The sequence below is a fragment of the Haliaeetus albicilla genome, chromosome 23 (assembly GCF_947461875.1).
Source record: "Haliaeetus albicilla chromosome 23, bHalAlb1.1, whole genome shotgun sequence".
NCBI classification, from domain to species: Eukaryota; Metazoa; Chordata; class Aves; order Accipitriformes; family Accipitridae; genus Haliaeetus; species Haliaeetus albicilla.
The window spans coordinates 14,995,822-15,013,629 of NC_091505.1; the positions used below are offsets into that span (position 1 = coordinate 14,995,822).

Below are 17,808 nucleotides of genomic sequence, written 5' to 3' on the forward strand. Positions count from 1 at the left end.
CAGTGCGAGAAAACTCACAGCAGGCTCCTGTCCCTACAGATTCCCTCATGTATTACACATAAAGCATTACTATTGCCACTGACAGTTACGAGTCCTCCACTTCCGGCCCCAGCAGAGGCATTCAGAGCTCTGCAGGAAGGTCTGCATCCCAGCTAGAGGCAACTGCAACACAGGGCAGACACAGACAACTTTGTCCTATGCAGGTGAGACACGAATTGATGAACAAGTCTTGTGTCTTGCTCTTCTGCAACCAAAACATAGACACATCCTAGGTGCATCATGATGTCCTTTACTGTATTCTAAATGCTGAAGTTGGAGGTCTCATTCCAGCACACAAATAAAACTCATTATGTGACAAGGAGAACTGTTAGAAAATTCTCAGGGGTTGAACACCCTCTATAAAGCAATGCAAGAGCAACTTTTGCACCATAATATGAAGCTTGATTTACTTCAATCCATATGTACATATTTTTATTCAAAAAACAGAAGAGACAACACACTGTTGTGGTTTAACTCAGGCAGCAACAAAGCACCGTGAGGCTGCTCCCTCGCTCCTACCCCCCTGTGGGATGGGGAGGAGAAAATATAACTAAAAGCTCCTGGATTGAGACAAGGACAGGGAGGGATCACTCACCAATTATGGTCACAGGCAAAAAAAGGCAATTTCATGTATTACCAATAAAATCAAAGTAGGATAAAGAGAAATAAAAACTAAATCTTAAAATACCTCCCCCCCCTCCCCGTCCTTCCCGGCTCAACTCCACTCCTGATTTTCTCTCCCTCCTGCCCCCCAGCAGTGCAGGGGGACAGGGAATGGGGTTGGGGACAGTTCATCACACGTAGTCTCTGCTGCTCCTTCCTCCTCAGAGGGAGGACTCCTTACTCTTCCCCCTGCTCCAGTGTGGGGTCCCTCCCATGGGAGACAGTCCTCCATGACTCTCCAATGTGAGTCCTTTCTGCGGGCTGCAGTCCTTCAGTCACAGGCTGCTCCAGCACAGGCTTTCCCATGGACTCAGAGCCATATTTGGTCAGGGGCATCCCCCTGCTCCAGGGGCGGACACCAGCTGCAGGGGCATCTCCTCCAGCACACCTCCTCCCCTCCCTCTTCACTGACCTTGCTGTCTGCATAGGGATTTCTCTCACCTTCCACTCCCCTCTCTGCTGCAGGTTTCCCTTCTTAAATATGCTCTCCTAGAGGCACTATGACCACCGCTGACGGGCTCGGCCTTGGCCAGCAGCAGGTCTGACTTGGAGCGGGGGAAGCTTCTAGCAGCTTCCCGCAGGAGCCACCCCTGCAGCCCCTCCCCTGCTACCAAAACCCTGCCACACAAATCCAATACACACACCAGATAAAAAAGGCTTAAAATCCACTTTAATAATGCATTCCTGTAACATTCCTCAGACAAACTCAAACTTGTTAGTGGGACAATTACAGCTTGTGTTCAAACAGTTTACACTAAATGAAAAATCTTGTAGTACTTCTACACAAAAGACAGGCAAGGTTAAGATTATACAAACATTTGTTTCAGTTAGATCTTCAGCATGAGATACAGTATCTTTGTCCAATAGATTGTACTTTAACTACCAGTAAAAATAAACAGCAATACAACACGTTATCAAAAAATCCATCCAAACAAGAGCCTCCCAGCCATTCAGGCTGCACATGACGGTCAACTACTTCAAAGAAACAGATGGTCCAGATAAAAAGAGTAACTACAAGTTAGGAGAAAAAAAAAAGAAAAAAAAGAAATAAACGAACATAAAATCTCCCCCAATTCACTACATGACGGATCATTTGGAACTATATAAATTTACAGAATCATGGGAGCTGCAAAGTACCCAGATGCTGCCCTAGTTCTCCAGAGACTTCCCTGTGCTCTTAAGCAAGGTACACTACACTACAAAAATGCCAAGACATACTGCAATTTTATCTAGTTTAGTCTCAGGACTCCGGCTGCAAATAGGAAACCTGGAATGGTCAAGGCATTAGGGTCCTTGCCAGATTTTACCGTTACTGAACAACCATGGCAGCCTCCCAGAATCCATTTTTCACATTGAAATTATAGGAATGCACCACATGAAATTTTCTAAAACCTTTACCAGTCAGACTGCACTCCCCTTGTCCTAGAGTGGCTTTACCAAAACAGGCCCTAGTTAACTATTTTTAATATTTCCCCCCCCCCAAGTTGAACCCTGTATGGCCTGCCAAGATTCCTTTCCTCTTTGGGGCATGTGCAGGGGGCAGCTTAATCCTGTTAGTATCTGCGACGCTTGTTAGGGCCAAAGTCACCCCCTGGATTTCCTCTGTTGAAGGCAGGTGGGTTCCCTCCCATCGCTCCGAGGCCTTCCATTGCACCACCCTGGCCAAAGCGATCTGCAGGCGGTGGTGGAGTCTTGTAATGAGGACAAATGCAGAAGAGGCAAGGAAGAAAAACAAGGAACAACAAAGGGCAGTTAAAAGCCACTTGAGTTGATTCAAATTCTACCAGGATTCCACAATTCCAGCTGACCTCGCTACAAACCTTCACCCCACCAAAAATATCCCCAAAGTGCCAAAACTGGACTGACAGGACCATTGCAGGACCCAGTCTCTTTCCCCACTCACTTGTATTGAAGCATACTGGAATACAGTTTGCACCATCTCAGACTAGTGCGCTGCTGTGGAGCATGTGAGTAATGCAGTCTGGGAAAGGAGAAGTTCACATTTCCACCATATTCCTTCACCCAAACTGAATACAAATGAGGAGCAGTATACTGATACTACAGCACTATCACAATCCAGGTGTACACAATACTCCAATTCCAAAATAAGTCTGCAATACTACTCTTGTGCCCTGATTGTATCCTGTTATTTCCATTCCTTTGGATCTCCCCTTTTCCAGCTGAGTTAGTGCTATTGCACAGCCTCTTCCTTCCAGCAGGGAGAAAATGATCAAAAGATAATTCAGGTTAGAAGGTACCTTGGGATGTCTCTAGTCCAACCTCCTGCTCAAAGTGGAGTCAACTATGTAGTCAGACTAGGTTAGTCACAGCTTTATCCAGTTGGGTCTTATAAACATCCAAGGGTGAAGACTGTACAACCTCTCTGGGCAACCTCCTCCACTGCTAGAATGTCCTCAGGGTGGACATGGTACTTCCTTTGGGGAAGGTACTGGAGGCAACCATTGCCTCTTCCTTCCCCCCAGACAGGGGCTAAGTGATTACATAGAGCAGAGCTGCTTTACACCAGGCTCCTGGGTTCCATTTATTCTTTGTCCACAGGTTTGCAGCATTGATACGTATATACACAATGTAATGTGATACATATATGCACATCATCATTGGTATTAGTACTGTAGATGACTCCATGATATTGCCTGGTTCTACAGAACACAGACCCAAACTTCAGTAAAATTGTCAATGGGGAGGTCCTAGGGACTCTCAACGCTCACTTTGCTGGCAGTGCAGGGGAGGCACTAGCAGTAACAGAACACTGCTACCTTTTTCCCTTCCCTACACATGAAAAATTCTAAGTAATCATCAACTTTTCCAGTAGGACAGGGAAGAACACTGCAATCACTCCAAGCAGCTGAAACAAACATGCAAAGTAACTGCTCCCTACATGAATAAAAAGCTGGAATACATGGGCCCAGTAACTCTTAAAACAAAGCACGTGGGCAAGATAAATAGTTTCCAAAAAGACTATACTTATTTCTGGCCATTAGAGAAACAGCTTATTGCTTTTTGGTCTAAACAGTATCATTTCATCATACTGATCTGAACTCAGCTCCCCTTTCCATTCCTCTCCATCTTCTTCATCCCTTAATTTCCTTGTGTAGTATGCATTCCCTTAACCTCAGCTGCTCCACTGTCCCTACCACTTAGGTAAAAAGCTTATAGCCAAATAAAACTGTTCTTTATGACAAAAAGATGTCTGTGCTGTAGCAGTCACATTAGATCAAGAAGTCTAAGTAGGAAGATTTGCAGGAAAATTGTTTATTAGACCAATTGATATAAACTGCAAAAGGAAGATGAACTTTCAGGACAAACTTGACTATGACTGCTGCTGTTTCTGCTGCTGACTGGAAGTGCTGACACTGTGAGAGGATCGATCCTCTGTACAACAGAGAGGAATGACAGATGCCACAGAAGCCATGGTCTATTGTAAAGTTCTGCAGTAAAGTTTAAAACTAAATTAAATGTAAAAATTTTAAAAAGGCAAATAAATAAGCATAACATCCACTGATTCTTTGCTCTTTACCTCCCAAGCAAATTAGCTGAACTCATTTTAGCATACTCATTTTAGCCTATTAGCATAGGAGATAATGGTTTTTAGTGATGGACAGAACATTCCTGAAAGCTTGGCTTTATGTCTGCAAGAATCTACTATCAAAACACTCTCATTCAACAAAGTGCTTCCCATTACACCATTTAAAAAATAACCATATATTATTGCCAAGATCTTTCTAACAAACGTTTTAACACTAGCTATCTTTGAAGTAAAGGAAGTAGTTATTAGACTTGGCTCAATCTCCTGAAAATTATCAAGTAGCATCAAGGCAAGATTAACTTCTAAAGATTTCAGCAGGAGTTAAGCAACAGGTCTAGGTAGACAAACAAGCTTCAAGTTTAGCAGCATAGTGCGTAACAATGGAAACAACATAATCTACATTTAAAACGTGCACAAAAAGCACATGGAGATACATTACCATTCCCATGGCTCCATCAGGTATCATAGCTCCAGGACCAGTTGCAGGAGGTGCAGCAGCTGGGACATTGGTACCACCCATAGCTCCTCTATTGTTCATGCCAATGGTACCTGGAAAAGAAAACTGAAGACTAGTCCTGGCAGACGCAGTGACTGGGGTCTACTCATCAGCCCAGAGCCACAAAACACTCCCTGCAGTGTTATATTCAGGGACAGAGCCTTAGTCTATTAACTGTCTTTGCACTATTAGGTCAAGACAAACTGATCTTGCATTCCAGTATTACTGGAAAATACAGCAGGCTCTAAGATTCACCACCTTCATTTACCACTAAGCCCCCATTGCCTTTTCACTTGCTCTTGTATGTGTGGCCTGAAAATCTAAATCATGTAGTCACAATATGGAAATACAATAATCAAGACTGCTTCCTGGGCTCAAGGTCTAGCACTACATGTTGTACTAGTTTCTGTATCAGTACAAACTTCTGAAACACTATGGATCTGACAGCAACTTCAACCAAGTCTTTTGCTTACTGAACCAAGTCTTTCACAAATGTACAGTACTGCCTCATACCCAAATTTTGTTATGCTTCCTGTCACATGAACGCTTCCTGTCACTGAACTGGGAGAAGATTACTACGACTGAGTTTGTAAATAAGAAGCCAATAAAATAAGCCTACTCAAAAAATGTACAGATTTTGTAAAAGAGGAAAGGAGCACGCATAGGAACAAAGATGGCCACAGAATACTCTTACCTCCCATGCCCATCTGTCCCATTCGCATGTCTGGTGGCTCCCTCTGGAAAAGAGACACTCATTTCAAATGACAAAAATTCAGGCTTTTAAAAAATTTAATTATACAAATTCAATGCGTCCTAGGGTTTTACTACTGAAAACTGTGTAGAAAAGTCATTCCTGGGGTAAATTTCATAAGATCTGAGCTACCTGCACATGATAACTGCTGAACAAACAGGTCTTATTTAAAATATCTCATTCCGAAAGACTGTTTTTCACAATCATAGTAAAACAACCAGCAGCAAAGCTGCACATGCAGATTTTACTGAACAGCAGCATAAAGAGATATCCTATATCTGGATGGAAAGACCTACTGAGCAGCAGTAACACATTAGATAGAATTAGTTTTGCTACTTCCTCAGCATAGCTAAGAAACCTTTCCTGTTGAAAGGAATGCAAGCTTACATGAAGATGCAGAACTGGGTCACTTGCATTAAAATAACAGTTAGTGAGTTCAATTTCTCTTTTATTAACTGAGCATAGGGGACACACCACAGATCATCTCACTGCAAAGCTAGGACCACCTCCTCACTTCAGTGAGGGTACTACTTCTTCCACAGTGGGAACTGAAGAACGGATTTCATTTCATCTGTAGTCTCAGTACTGCTATTTATCATGTGAAGTCACTATTACCACCTTGATATCACTACAGCTGCCTCCACAATAGAAAGTTGCTGGGACTGGAAATGAATTGTAAGACAGTTCTTTATAGAACTAGAGATACTGCTATTAAAAGGCAAGTTACTACAGATTTTACAAGAAAATACTTGACCAACTGACTTTCAAGTACAAGCAACTACCATGCCTGCAGCAGTGCCTCAAGTTGTGATCATTTCATCTAAGCATGACTAAGACAGACTGCAGGCTAGAGATATAGCTGGGCATATGACCATAATGGGGTTCTGCAGCAATACTTCAGGACAGTACATCTTTGTTACTGTTAGAATAAAATTAATTAGCATATATTCTTCTGAACAGCAAGACAGCTAGTGAGGGTTACAGGGTCCTACTGTCCCACTGTGAACAGCAGTGGGACAGTAAATGGGTATTTATATTTTCCAGACTAAATTGTTTTAAGATTGGAGGCAGTCAATAATTTAGGGCAGAATGCACTAAAGATGTAGAGTCCCTCAACCAAGAAGTTAAGCATTCACAGAAAGCCTCGTGCTGTGGAAAAGCAAAAATCCAATGTCAGTGTCCAGATGTAATGGGAAGGTAGAAGCACTCATACCGCATCAGCAAAATTTCCTTTAAAGCCTTCCTGCTGGCGTCTCATCATCTCTTCTTGCTGCCTTCTCATTTCCTCCTCACGGCGCCTACGTTCTTCCTCTTGCCTGCAAAAAAGGCCCAAGGATGCTCAGCACAACATACACCAACCATTCGCATCACCGTGTTGCAGTGCTGCCTAATGGGTCTTGTTTGGAAACCTACAACTTTAAGAACATTACTTTGCTGAGGCTGTAAAACATTAGGTACCTCCTCATGACGAAAACAGAAACACATATGCACACCAAGACATTTCCCAACACTGTCAATTTTAAGGAGTTCATTATAAAAGCCAACATGAGCACACCCATGTGCGTATCTCCTGAGGAGCAGCTGAGGGAACCGGGTTTGTTTAGTCTGGAGAAAAGGAGGCTGAGGGGAAACCTTATCGCTCTCTACAACTACCTGAAAGAAGGTTGTAGCGAGATGGGTGTCAGTCTCTTTTCCCAAGTAGCAAGCGATAGGACGAGAGGAAACAACCTCAAGTTGCGCCACGTTTAGATTGGGTATTACAAAAAAATTCTTCACTGAAAAGGTTATCAAGCATCGGAACAGGCTGCCCAGGGAAGTGGTTGAGTCACCATCCCTGGAGGTATTTAAAAGACATGTAGCTGTGGCACTTAGGGACATGGTTTAGCGGTGGACTTTGCAGTGCTAGGTTCATGGTTGGACTTGATGATCTTAAAGGTCTTTTCCAACCTAAATGTTTCTATGTACACAGCAGCTCCCAAACACATGCTGACTACATGCAATATAATGCATACAAGCCAGACAGTTCTCAAGCCTCTTCTATTACAAAAGTAGTCTGGAGATCTTCCTGGAGCTTCTCAAAATGAACCTGAGACAAGGAAGAGCTGGAACGGAGAGACGAATCTCTGAGACTAAGTTACCCCTCAAACGAAAAGACAGATGCTAGAATGGGGTTTCACAACCTGCAGCACTGAAGCCACTGAATCACTGCACATATTCTGATTTTTCTATCTGCCTTGGTCAAGGAGCTAAACTGAGACACAGAACTGTAAAAAACCAAATACTAATCAGTGGAAGAAACTCCTAACTCTTCCATCTTAAACCAACTGTACACTCTCCCTATGAACAAAAAGGCCCAAAATAACAGCCACACTTTAGGTAGTAATTAAATTGTCACACTGAACAATTAGGTGCACTGAAGAAGCATTTCACTCCATATTATTATGAATTTACAGCATTTCATAACCTGTCCCCCTACCTGAGTTCCAACTGTTTACGTTTTTGTACTTCTTGGTTATGCAATTCCTCCATTCTCCTCAGCTCTTCCTGGCGTCTCATTAAATCTGTAAAAGATGACAGTAAAAACCCAATCAAACTCATCTCCCATGCCACCTCTTCTCAATTCCTGAACTAGAACCATAACACACAAGACAATAAAGTAACAGAGCCTCCAGCAATACAGTAACATCTCTCCATTCATTTGCTGCTACCATGCTTGGTTACAAGTCGAGCAGCTACACCGTGGCTCACCTTCAGTGGGCTCTAGCCAGTCTACTGAGCTACCCACTCCTGGATGTTGCAAGGTCACGTTCTAATACTGTATTTATCTTTGATTGGTACCTTGCCGCATGAGCATAACTTGGTGCTCATGGCGAGCTGCTTCCATTTCCATTTCCAGCTTCTCTCGAGCTTCCTTGATGTTGCGGTCTACTTGTTCTTGCTGCTGCTTCTCCATTTCTATTAGAGCCTTCCAACGCATGGCATATTCATACTCAAAGCTGCCAGGCTGTGCAAATCGAGGAGGCTGCTCACGCTCCCTGTCAAACAAAGAAGAGCTACTAAATGCTTCAACAGAGCAAGTCCTCCAAGAAAAATAATTTGTGTGTTAAATGCAATGGCAGATCCTTTTAACAGAAATGCATTTCTTAGTGCAACAAATAAGGAACCACTTTGTCTTCTACTTCCTCACAAATAGCTATTCCTGAGATACCAGTTTGTCTGCTCCCCAGGAATCATCTTATTGAAAGGCGAAACTTAGGCAGAATCCTCCTGCAGGATTAATTATACATGGGAACTGTGTCTGTCCTCCTCCATAACAAGCAATGGCACTACTTTCGTAAGACACCAAAAGATTCTGGGTAAAGACATTTAGAAAACTCTTGAAAGAAACAGCCTTTGCTCCTGCCCAAACGTGTGTGTTTATTTCACTAATCTCTGCAGTTCCTGCACCTGGAGCACATGACTGTTCCTAATGCAGCCTCCCAGCTCCTGAAGCTCTCATCTTCCTTACTTGAAAAATTCATGAGCTCACATGGTTTATGAATTCCCACTGCTCAAATCACATGATACCTACTTACACTGGGAAGCCTTCAAAGACCATGGCCTTATACCTGGATATCTCTACAATCTCCTAACGCTATTCACATCATTCCTTAAATTTTCACTGTGGGTTCAAATCTGTTTCCTCTACAGACTTTCCATAATACTTGGAGCAAGTTACTTAAGTCTTTGCTTCAGGTTCTCATCTGAGAAAGGGGATCTCATATTATGTCAAACTGACACAATTTTTTATTCCAACAACTGAAATGGACTTATTAAGAATACGTGGAGGGTGCCAGTCTAATCCAGCAGTGTGGATCCAAAACCACTGCGTTCTTTCAGCTAACCATGGCAAGAAAACAGTGTATGCAATTCTCTTTCCAGAGTTGGGTCATGTTTACAGAAAAAAGGAGGACCTTTAGCAGCACTTATGAGCCACCCTCCTAAGACTGAGGCACTAGTCAATGTCCTAGTCCACAGGTAGTCTCATCTCCTGTCACATGGCAGGCACATACTTGTGATATTGCTGATTTTTGATGACTAGTTTCTCTGGTAGTCCCTCTTCATCATCATACTGATCCATGGGCTCCACAGTAACAGGCCGAGGGAATCTGTAAAGAAAAGATGAGGTGCTCTCAAGAAAATTCAAGAATGAGCTTGCAGTGTAGGAAAGCATGTGTACTGTGTCTGGACTTATAAAATACTGCTTTTAGCACTGCTCAAAGAAATTCAGAGCAGCTGGGGATCTCAACCAAAGTGAAGCCAGAAATCACTTTGAACACTTTTTTTCTTTCTAGAAAAGGAGCTGAACTGTTTATCAAAATCGTGGTTGAATCCAAACGAAAATTGTACTGAAAGAAGAATGTTCACAGTTACTGGTTCAAATTAACAGCTTAACTGAAACCTGACATCCTCCAGTAGGATCTACTCAGCATGAAGTCTTGTAGTCCCTAGAATGTGGTTTTTCTCCCTTTCCTCCCTTGCTACGTGGCTAACTATGGGCTGCACACATCCTTGCGTGCCTTTTCATAGCTGCCTAAAACAAAGAGTAACTACACTGATCCTCACTGGAGGTTGCTGGCTGTACCCTTCAGTCATATTCTCCTGGTGAGATGACCACGTGCCATTATTGCCAAGAAGCAGTGCTCTGTAAGTGCCTGTTGGGCCCTCTGTGAATTTCTCCCCCAAGAAATCCACTGGTGCACTTCACAACACAGACACTACACGTATGTACTTCTGTTCTCCTGGTTTCTGTGTGCAGAAGAAAGTATTTAACAGAAGTGTCCCCAGCCTCTCAATTAGCTCCCCACTACAGCACTGACACTACTCATCCTCACCACAAAGCAGTACCACAGCTTCTCGTTAGCTCCTCAAGCCCATTTGCCAGAGCTGGGGAAATGGAAGAGAAACGATCATGCTATGTCAAGTGGCAAGCAGTGCCCAGACACTAGCAGGAAGGCAGGATATGAGAGGCTAAAATCTCTCTCCTCAGCTGAAGATCCACAACGTAGCTTTTCACTTCAAGTTGACATATTCCATTATTAATGGTCGTACTTTCCAACCCGTTTATCTAGCTGTTACTGTCGTGAACTAGGACAAACTAGAACAAACTTAACCAAAACCAAACCATAACTAGAAATAAGCAACATACTGGTTTGCTGTCCTGGATATCAGAATCTAATACACTGATAGCTACAAAAGGATTGAATGCTACCCTCAGGTGCTCTCAGTTATACACTGGTAGTGATTAGTTTTGCATGATCGCTTTAAAAAAATTTGTTTTCATGGTTCTTTCACGATATAGACTTCTGAATCAGCAAAAGCTCCCTAACAGCAATCCTCCTGCAAAGCACTACACACTATGCTGGTTATCCCCAAAGTCTCAGGGGGAAAAAAAAGGTATTAAAAAAAAAAACCCACAAAACACCTGCTTTTTGAAACTGAACATGCTTGTGTATGGCTGTGCCATATGCAGGTCTCCAAGAAAGAGAGAAGTGAGAAGCTCAAAGCTTATAAAATTACTTTAGAAATTAGCAATATAGTCCCAATTTGAAGAAGTATTCTATTCACAAACTCTAGGTGCATACATCCAAAACATCCAGTAATTTTTATTTCCAAGAGCTCAAAACCAGCTCCCTCTTAATAAAGCAACAATCCATGCTCTGTGGAACACATCTAGAATTAGTCATTTACTTGAGCTAGTTCACATACTTATGCAAGAACACTTTTTGTTGCCTTATGATATTCAAGCACAAGGAAAACAGTTTATTATGGTGAAAACTCCAAACAATCCAATCTATCTGACCAGCTTCTCCGACAGATCCCATGCCCACAGTGGTGGATCAGCATTCCACCCCAGCAGTGCATGCTGCTGAGTAGAATCCCATCCAAAGACTTGCCTCTGAAGCAACCCAGAGCGCACAATTAACACACTTGAGCTTTGTTTCCAATGGATGATATGGATGGTCTCTGAAATAGCTCCTGTTTCTTAAAGGCTGCTTTATTTGCCCTAAGAAGGCTTTATCAAGAAAGAGCTTATTGGGAAGTTTTATGCACTTACCCCAGTAGCAGCTTCCCAGAAGAAAGTTTTCAGACCTGAGTTTCAGCACAGACTCACTCTTGTTGGAACAAAGCTAAGTAAAGTTCTCCCCCGGCAAATCACCTACCACCTCCTGCCCCGTATCTCATCTGTCCTGCTCTGGTGTTAAGAAACATTGCTCACAAGCCAATGCCACCCAACAACCTGCATACGTGTCAGTATAGCACTTCTCACCCTCCACACTTACGTAGTTAGCAGGAAAGACCCATCACTACATCTATCCAGGGCTTTCCTAGCAGCAGGCTTCCCTGAGAACTCCACAATGCCTTTCCCAGAGGATCGTCCTCTGTCATCCACAATAACCACAGCCCTTTCCACCTGGCCAAACACTGAGAAGGCTTCCTCCAGGAGCTCATTGGACACAAACTGAGGCAGGTTCCTGACTGTCAGCGATGCGCTGTGGCATGCAAAACGCACTCTTAGCTGCTTCCCACGTAGAGGCATGTTGTCTAGTTCCACCTTTGCAATCTCTGCCAGAGTGCGAGTTTCCTGAAGATAAAAAAAGTTATCATTAAAACTCTCAGTGCAATACAGAATCAGCCAGTCACAGTCACAACAGTCATGAGCCTATTTCCACTGAACGAGTACTTCACAGAGAGGAATAATCCTCCCCTAGCATGGTAAAAAGTGTCCTAACGAACAGTAGCTATTCTCTATTATCAATGACTCTAGCCGAATAGGCATGTACAGAGTTTGGGAGGGGAAAAAAAAAGTATCAGACATAAGCCTAATCCAACAGCCAGTGCAAATTAAGCAAACAATTAAATGATCATTATCTATCAGACATAATTATATTAAGGCTACAAAGCATGCCTCTTTTTTTTTTTAAATAAATACATTAAAAAAAGACCAAGATTCAACTATTAACGAAGTCTGATAATGGTAAAAGGAAATGCCGATTGTGTAAGAATCCATGAAAGACATCCTATGCTAGTTTCACACCTTTCCACTCATTTAAGTCACTACCAAGCAGCTATACTACAACAAAGCACCCCAGACTTTGGTGTGGGAACCTCATGCTCCATCCACTCACCCTGAGGCTTTCAGAAAGGTAGTATATGAGCCAATAAAGTCTGAGAACCATTACTCTATATTGGTAGCTACCTCCCTCCTAGTCACGCTTCAACATGATCATCTAGAGATCCCCTACCTCAAGAGCATTCATCACGCCAGTAATACTGCAATACAGCCTATGTTAATAGAAATTCCATGTTCACACCCTTCCAGAAAATGGAAATCCATCTTGTCTATAATAGCATTATGTTCATGTTTTCTTTCTGTTTTCTATCAGCTAACTTCAGAATAACTTTATCAGATATCCCATAAATCTTGCCACAAGCTGCCTGAATTCACATTCCTTCTCATAACAAGCTCTAGACAAACCACTTGTAGAAGCTGATCCCATATTCCAGGTTACTAAAATCAACAGCAGGCTTATTAGCAAGATATCTGAACATCTACTACTTTAAATTAGCAATACTCCTCCAATGTCAGTCATCGCCACAAAAACACCCCAAAGGTAGCAAGTCACTCACCAGCCTGATAAAGCCAAAGCCTTTGTCCTTGTGTATGAAGACTTCACCTGCCTTGCCATACTTCTCAAATAACTTTCTCATCTCTTCCTCTGTAATATCTGGGGGCAGATTCCCCACAAACAGGCGGCTTCTTTGGGTGAAGGTCTTTTCACCAGGTTTCCGGAAATTCTTCAGGTCAATAGTCAGGCCTTCATCTGAGGGGAATAAGGTACACAGCTGCTCTACAGTTGGGGGGATAAATTCTATTAGGTTTCATCACAGTGAACATAAGAGACATAGGATAACATAGGTAACACCACCCATTCACTTCGGTCTCAAACCTCTCCAGCCATCTCTACAGCAACAACGGGATTTTATTTCAGAATGGCCCCCTATTCTTTTTAAAGAAAACACATGCTTGGACCTTAGTGCTCATTAACATGAGTCTAGAACTGAAGAAAAGAAGAACACGGTAGCTTGAAATAACATGAGAAATTTCACTCAGTTTTAGAGATCTGGCCAAGATGACTGGCCTGCTACAAAATCAACTGTAGTCACAATAGAGGATTTTGCTACTACAACCTGAACTACTATAGAAAAGCCACAGCTTGGCCAGCAACCGGATTTTTACTCAAAAAAAAACCCCAAAACCCCAGATGTCTAGAAGAATATGCAAACAAGAGGATATTTTGCCCAGACAGATAAGATTTGAGATAGCTGTCATTCTACGAGACAGGATTTGGGTTCTCAAGTCTTGGGTTCCAAGCTGGAGAGAAGACTGGAATGGTGAAAATAGTGGGGGAAAAAAAAACCCCAAACCACCCAAAAAAAACAGCCATATAGGTGAGACCTCAGAAAAATTACAAAGTTCATTACAAAAACCTATACTCAGTAAGTAATGCTATACCTAACACTTAAGAAACAGGACAGATTGCAGGAACATTCTCAAATCCCCACACATACATATACAATCTTTAACTCTTAATTCAGCAAAAGTCCAGCACAATTCTGGAAGCTCTACTATATGCCAGACAAAGGGATGGCTTCATCATAGCTTTACTTTCCTGTGTCCCATTTTCTTTAATGTATACAGAACTTCCCCACACAGGAGAGCAAACCATAGAAAGCGATTCCTTTGCTTTGCAGAGGACACACCTTATGGCCACACATATGAAATAAACTATGAACAGGAGTGGCTTGATTCAGGCTACAAAGCATAGCACTAACCAGGAAAGGCTATCCATGCAAAGACAATGCATACAAGACATGGAAGGACAACTCTTTTGTAATAAGCACACCTTCATAGCCAACACTAAAAAAGGTAAGACTGATGGTATATCTATAGAAGAGTAGTGAGAGTAAGTTATCTACTTCACACAGCAAGGGTACTTAAGTGTTTTGTTTTGTGAACTTCTTCACACCATTATCAGAAATATTTGGGGATCAATGCAAGGCCTGTGAATACACTAGGAGGGACTTACAGCAGAGTTATACCACGATCGTTGTTCTGCCTTAAGTAGATCCACTCAAAGGAATCTGAGATACAGTCACTCACTATAAGCTGATCCCTGTGAGAATACCACAATACAGTTGTTTTGTATTGTTTCCAACCTAACTGGAAATGGACTGGTCTGCCACCCTTGTCTATTCTCTTCTACGAGCTGATAAGGAGCCTGTTTAACAGGGCCATCTAATAAGAATACAAAGTTATTTTTCTACTAGCCCAGTATCTCTGCATGTGTGTGTATACAGTTAAACCTGCAACTTTGACAGAAAAACTACAGAACAATCACGCAAAGTGCACATGTGGCTTCTATACACTTTTGTTTTGAACAAAGTGTCCAAACTTAAAAAAAAAACAAACAAGCCAAACCAACTAATATAACTAAAGCACTTCTCCGAAAATGCTAATGACAATGCCTTGCCACCATACTTCTAAACTATCAAGTTAGATCAATTAAGGTCCTAGAAACCATTAATGCATATTGTCTCAGCTCATAAGCACCCCTTCTGTATCCCAAGTAACAGAGCTACAGTCCACACCGATTAGGAACAAACCCAGAAACGCACTAGATTAGAGTAACAGCCATCATCAATGTCAGCTGGTACTTGAATGCTGAAATATTATTAAGTAAAGCTGGGCATCTCCTGGCCCCTCCCATGTAAAAATTTAGGCTTAACGGACGACTGCAGATTGCTGTAACAACATTCTTACTACAACTGTATCCTCACAGATAGCAAATTTATTTCGCTAGTACTTAAGAAAACCTGTGTTGAGAAGCCAGCCATCTGTTATGACTGGGAAAAAAAAGGAAACAGCCAAGGGAAAACAGGCCATCTCGTACTTGCAAGGTTTATAAAAACACTGTTAAAGATTCAGGGATTTCCGAACTCTTTAAAAGTGAGCTTTACTTGAGACAAAAAACGTACCTCTACATCACTACCCAGTTTCAGGAACACGAGAAAGTTACTAACAAATCCCAGCCAAATCTACAGGAGCCGCATGCATCTTTGAGCAGACTGAGCAAAAAAACCCCCAAAACAACCCAGCTGCAATTCAAACCACCGTCTCCAACAATGGAAAAACCTGATTACTGAAGGCAAACCTCGAATGCAAGTCGCAGTTTGCTTAAGGACTTGAGTTTTTATTGTTTTAACCTGAAAGAGCGGGTTCAGTTTGTTTCCACCAAGACCTGTTGCACCCGTAGGGGCTGGCAGCTAACCGGGACCCAAAGTTACCCTCTGCAGCGAGGGCCGACGCTCAACGCCTACCCAAAGCGGGGCCGGGAGGTCCCCCGCGGCGGGCCCGGGACTCACTCTGGCTGTTGGCCTGCTGCCCGTTGGCGGGGATGGACGGCGGCGGATGCTGCTGGTGCTGGTGCTGTTTCCGCGGAGTGTGGTTCTGCTTCTCCATGTTGAAGCTCTTGTTACCCTGCATCTTCCCCACCTAGATGCAGACACGCCCGGTCGGCCGCGGCCCGGAGCTCGACCCCGGCGCCAGCCCGCGGCCCCCAGCCCGCGGCCCCGCCTCACGGGGGCTCGCCCGCCCGCCAAAGCGGCCGCGTGTGGCGGCGGGGCGGAGCGCGCAGGCCGCGGCGGGCCCCGGCAGGGCCCTAGCTGCGGTGGCTGGCCGGGAGCGCCCGCCCCGCAGCGGAGCGGAGCCGAGCCGCGGTCCTGCCACCGCCACGGCCTCACCTGGTGGCGGACACCGGCGCCGAAATGGATCGCGGCCTCCTCACCCCGCAGCAGCCCGGAGAGGAGCGCGCGCGCGGCCGGAACTCGCGCAGCCTAACCAGGCACCCACCAGCCGCGCTCCCATTGGCCTCCCGGCCTCCAGCGCCGCGCCGCCACTGGTCATGCTCGCCGCCACTCACATCCAGGCCGCGGCGGGGCGGGACTAGCCACCCCAGCAGCCCTCCGCGCGCAGCCCATTGGCTGCGTGGCGGCGGCAGCAGCAGTCCCCCGCGCGCGCTGCCCATCATCGCCGCGGGCATAAGGCTTGGGTGAGACGCGAGCGAGGGACAAAGGAGCCTAACGAGCCGCCGGAGCGTAGCGCGCAGGCGCACTAGGGGGGGGGGACAACACACGCGCAGGCGCGGCGGCGGACGCTGGCTTTAAAGAGACAGCGGCGGGTGCTCAGTGTGCCGCGCGCTCATCCTGTCTTCTCGGGCGCTGCCCCCTTATCTTCCCCCTCCCCCCCCCCCCCCCCCCCCCCGCGTGCCTGGGCCAGTGGCGGGAGCGGCGGGAGCCGCGGCCTCTCCACCCCTGCTCTGCTCGTTCGTTACGGCCAGTAAGTACTGGGGCCCGGGCAGAGCCGGCGCGTCGCCTGGATCTCTTCAGGGTGTCGCGGGCGGGCGCCAGCCCCGTGCCCGCTCCCTTCCCGGTCCAGCCGCGGGCGCTCTTACCTCGTCCTCCGGACCCCGTTCCCGCCGCCCCGCCAGCCCTCACCGTCGGGCCGATGCTGCCCCGCTGCGGGAGGGCAGTCGGCTCGGCAAGGAGGAACCCGGCCTGCGGGAGCGGGGAGGGTCCTTCCGTGCCCTGCCCCCGGCGGCTGCGGAGTGCCAGGAAGGGTCCGCCCGCGCGCCCCGTCTTGGGGTCTCGGGCGCGGCGGGAGCGTGGTCGTTACCTGCCTCCGGCGGGCTTGATCTCACCGCCTTTCAATAAAGCCTCACGTTTCCCTCCGTGTCCCGTTGCACGTCACCGGGAGGGCTGCCGCGCGCCCCTGGCCAGCCTGCTCCCCGGCCGCGGGAGCCCCGTGGTGGCTCACAGCCCTCCCGGAGCGGGGAGCAGCCGGCGGTGCGGCCGGTTCTCCGCAACTCCGCCGTCGCCTCCTGAGGCCGTAAACCTGCCTTTCCGTCCCCGGAGCGCGGGACGTCGCCGCGGCGTCCCCGCCCGGCCACAGCGCTGCGCTCTCTCTGGTGTACCCCCGGGGCCCAGCGCGCGCTGAGCCCCCTGCACCCTCCCGTCTTCCCCACAGAGAGACAAAAAAGCAGGCGGGGGGGAAGATGGAGGAGCCCCCCAGAGGAGTGGGGCGGCCGAGGGGGAATGGTGCCTCTGGGATGGAGGGGGCCCGTGACCCGCCGGGAGTGAAGCTCCCGGGGCGGGGGGTGGGGCACGGCTGGGCCCACGGATGGATGGATGGGTGGGGGAGGGCTGCCCGTT

The 17,808-nt window shown here is 45.9% G+C and overlaps 1 protein-coding gene across 9 annotated transcripts; it reads right to left on the reverse strand.

Annotated features, from left to right (window-relative positions):
- Window positions 1-1,352: 1,352 nt before the first annotated feature.
- On the reverse strand, window positions 1,353-17,573 carry NONO (non-POU domain containing octamer binding). Of its 9 annotated transcripts, none has more exons than XM_069811280.1 (11): window positions 17,273-17,573; window positions 15,919-16,093; window positions 13,168-13,388; window positions 11,820-12,121; window positions 9,549-9,644; window positions 8,335-8,531; window positions 7,973-8,057; window positions 6,710-6,812; window positions 5,440-5,482; window positions 4,689-4,798; window positions 1,353-2,393 (listed from the first exon to the last, which is right to left on the reverse strand). In XM_069811280.1, exons 2-11 carry the CDS (start codon window positions 16,082-16,084, stop codon window positions 2,256-2,258), a joined length of 1,461 nt encoding a protein of 486 aa, XP_069667381.1. In that variant the 5' UTR covers window positions 16,085-16,093; window positions 17,273-17,573; the 3' UTR covers window positions 1,353-2,255. The 9 variants fall into 9 exon arrangements, with proteins under 9 accessions (XP_069667381.1, XP_069667384.1, XP_069667386.1 ...); XM_069811283.1 differs by having other exon boundaries at window positions 13,168-13,361; window positions 17,273-17,571; XM_069811285.1 differs by having other exon boundaries at window positions 15,964-16,093; window positions 17,273-17,570.
- Window positions 17,574-17,808: the final 235 nt, after the last annotated feature.

What these genes read in the sequence shown, in the direction of transcription:
- NONO (XM_069811280.1), bottom strand. Translation starts at nt 16,084, where the DNA reads ATGCAGGGTAACAAGAGCTTCAACATGGAGAAGCAGAACCACACTCCG. An exon ending in GGGTCTTTCCTGCTAACTAC is followed by an intron (nt 9,645 to 11,819) that starts GTAAGTGTGGAG and finishes TTTTCTTTACAG; the next exon opens with ATTCCCTCGGCCTGTTACTG. An exon ending in AGTTATGCTCATGCGGCAAG is followed by an intron (nt 8,058 to 8,334) that starts GTACCAATCAAA and finishes CATCTTTTACAG; the next exon opens with ATTTAATGAGACGCCAGGAA.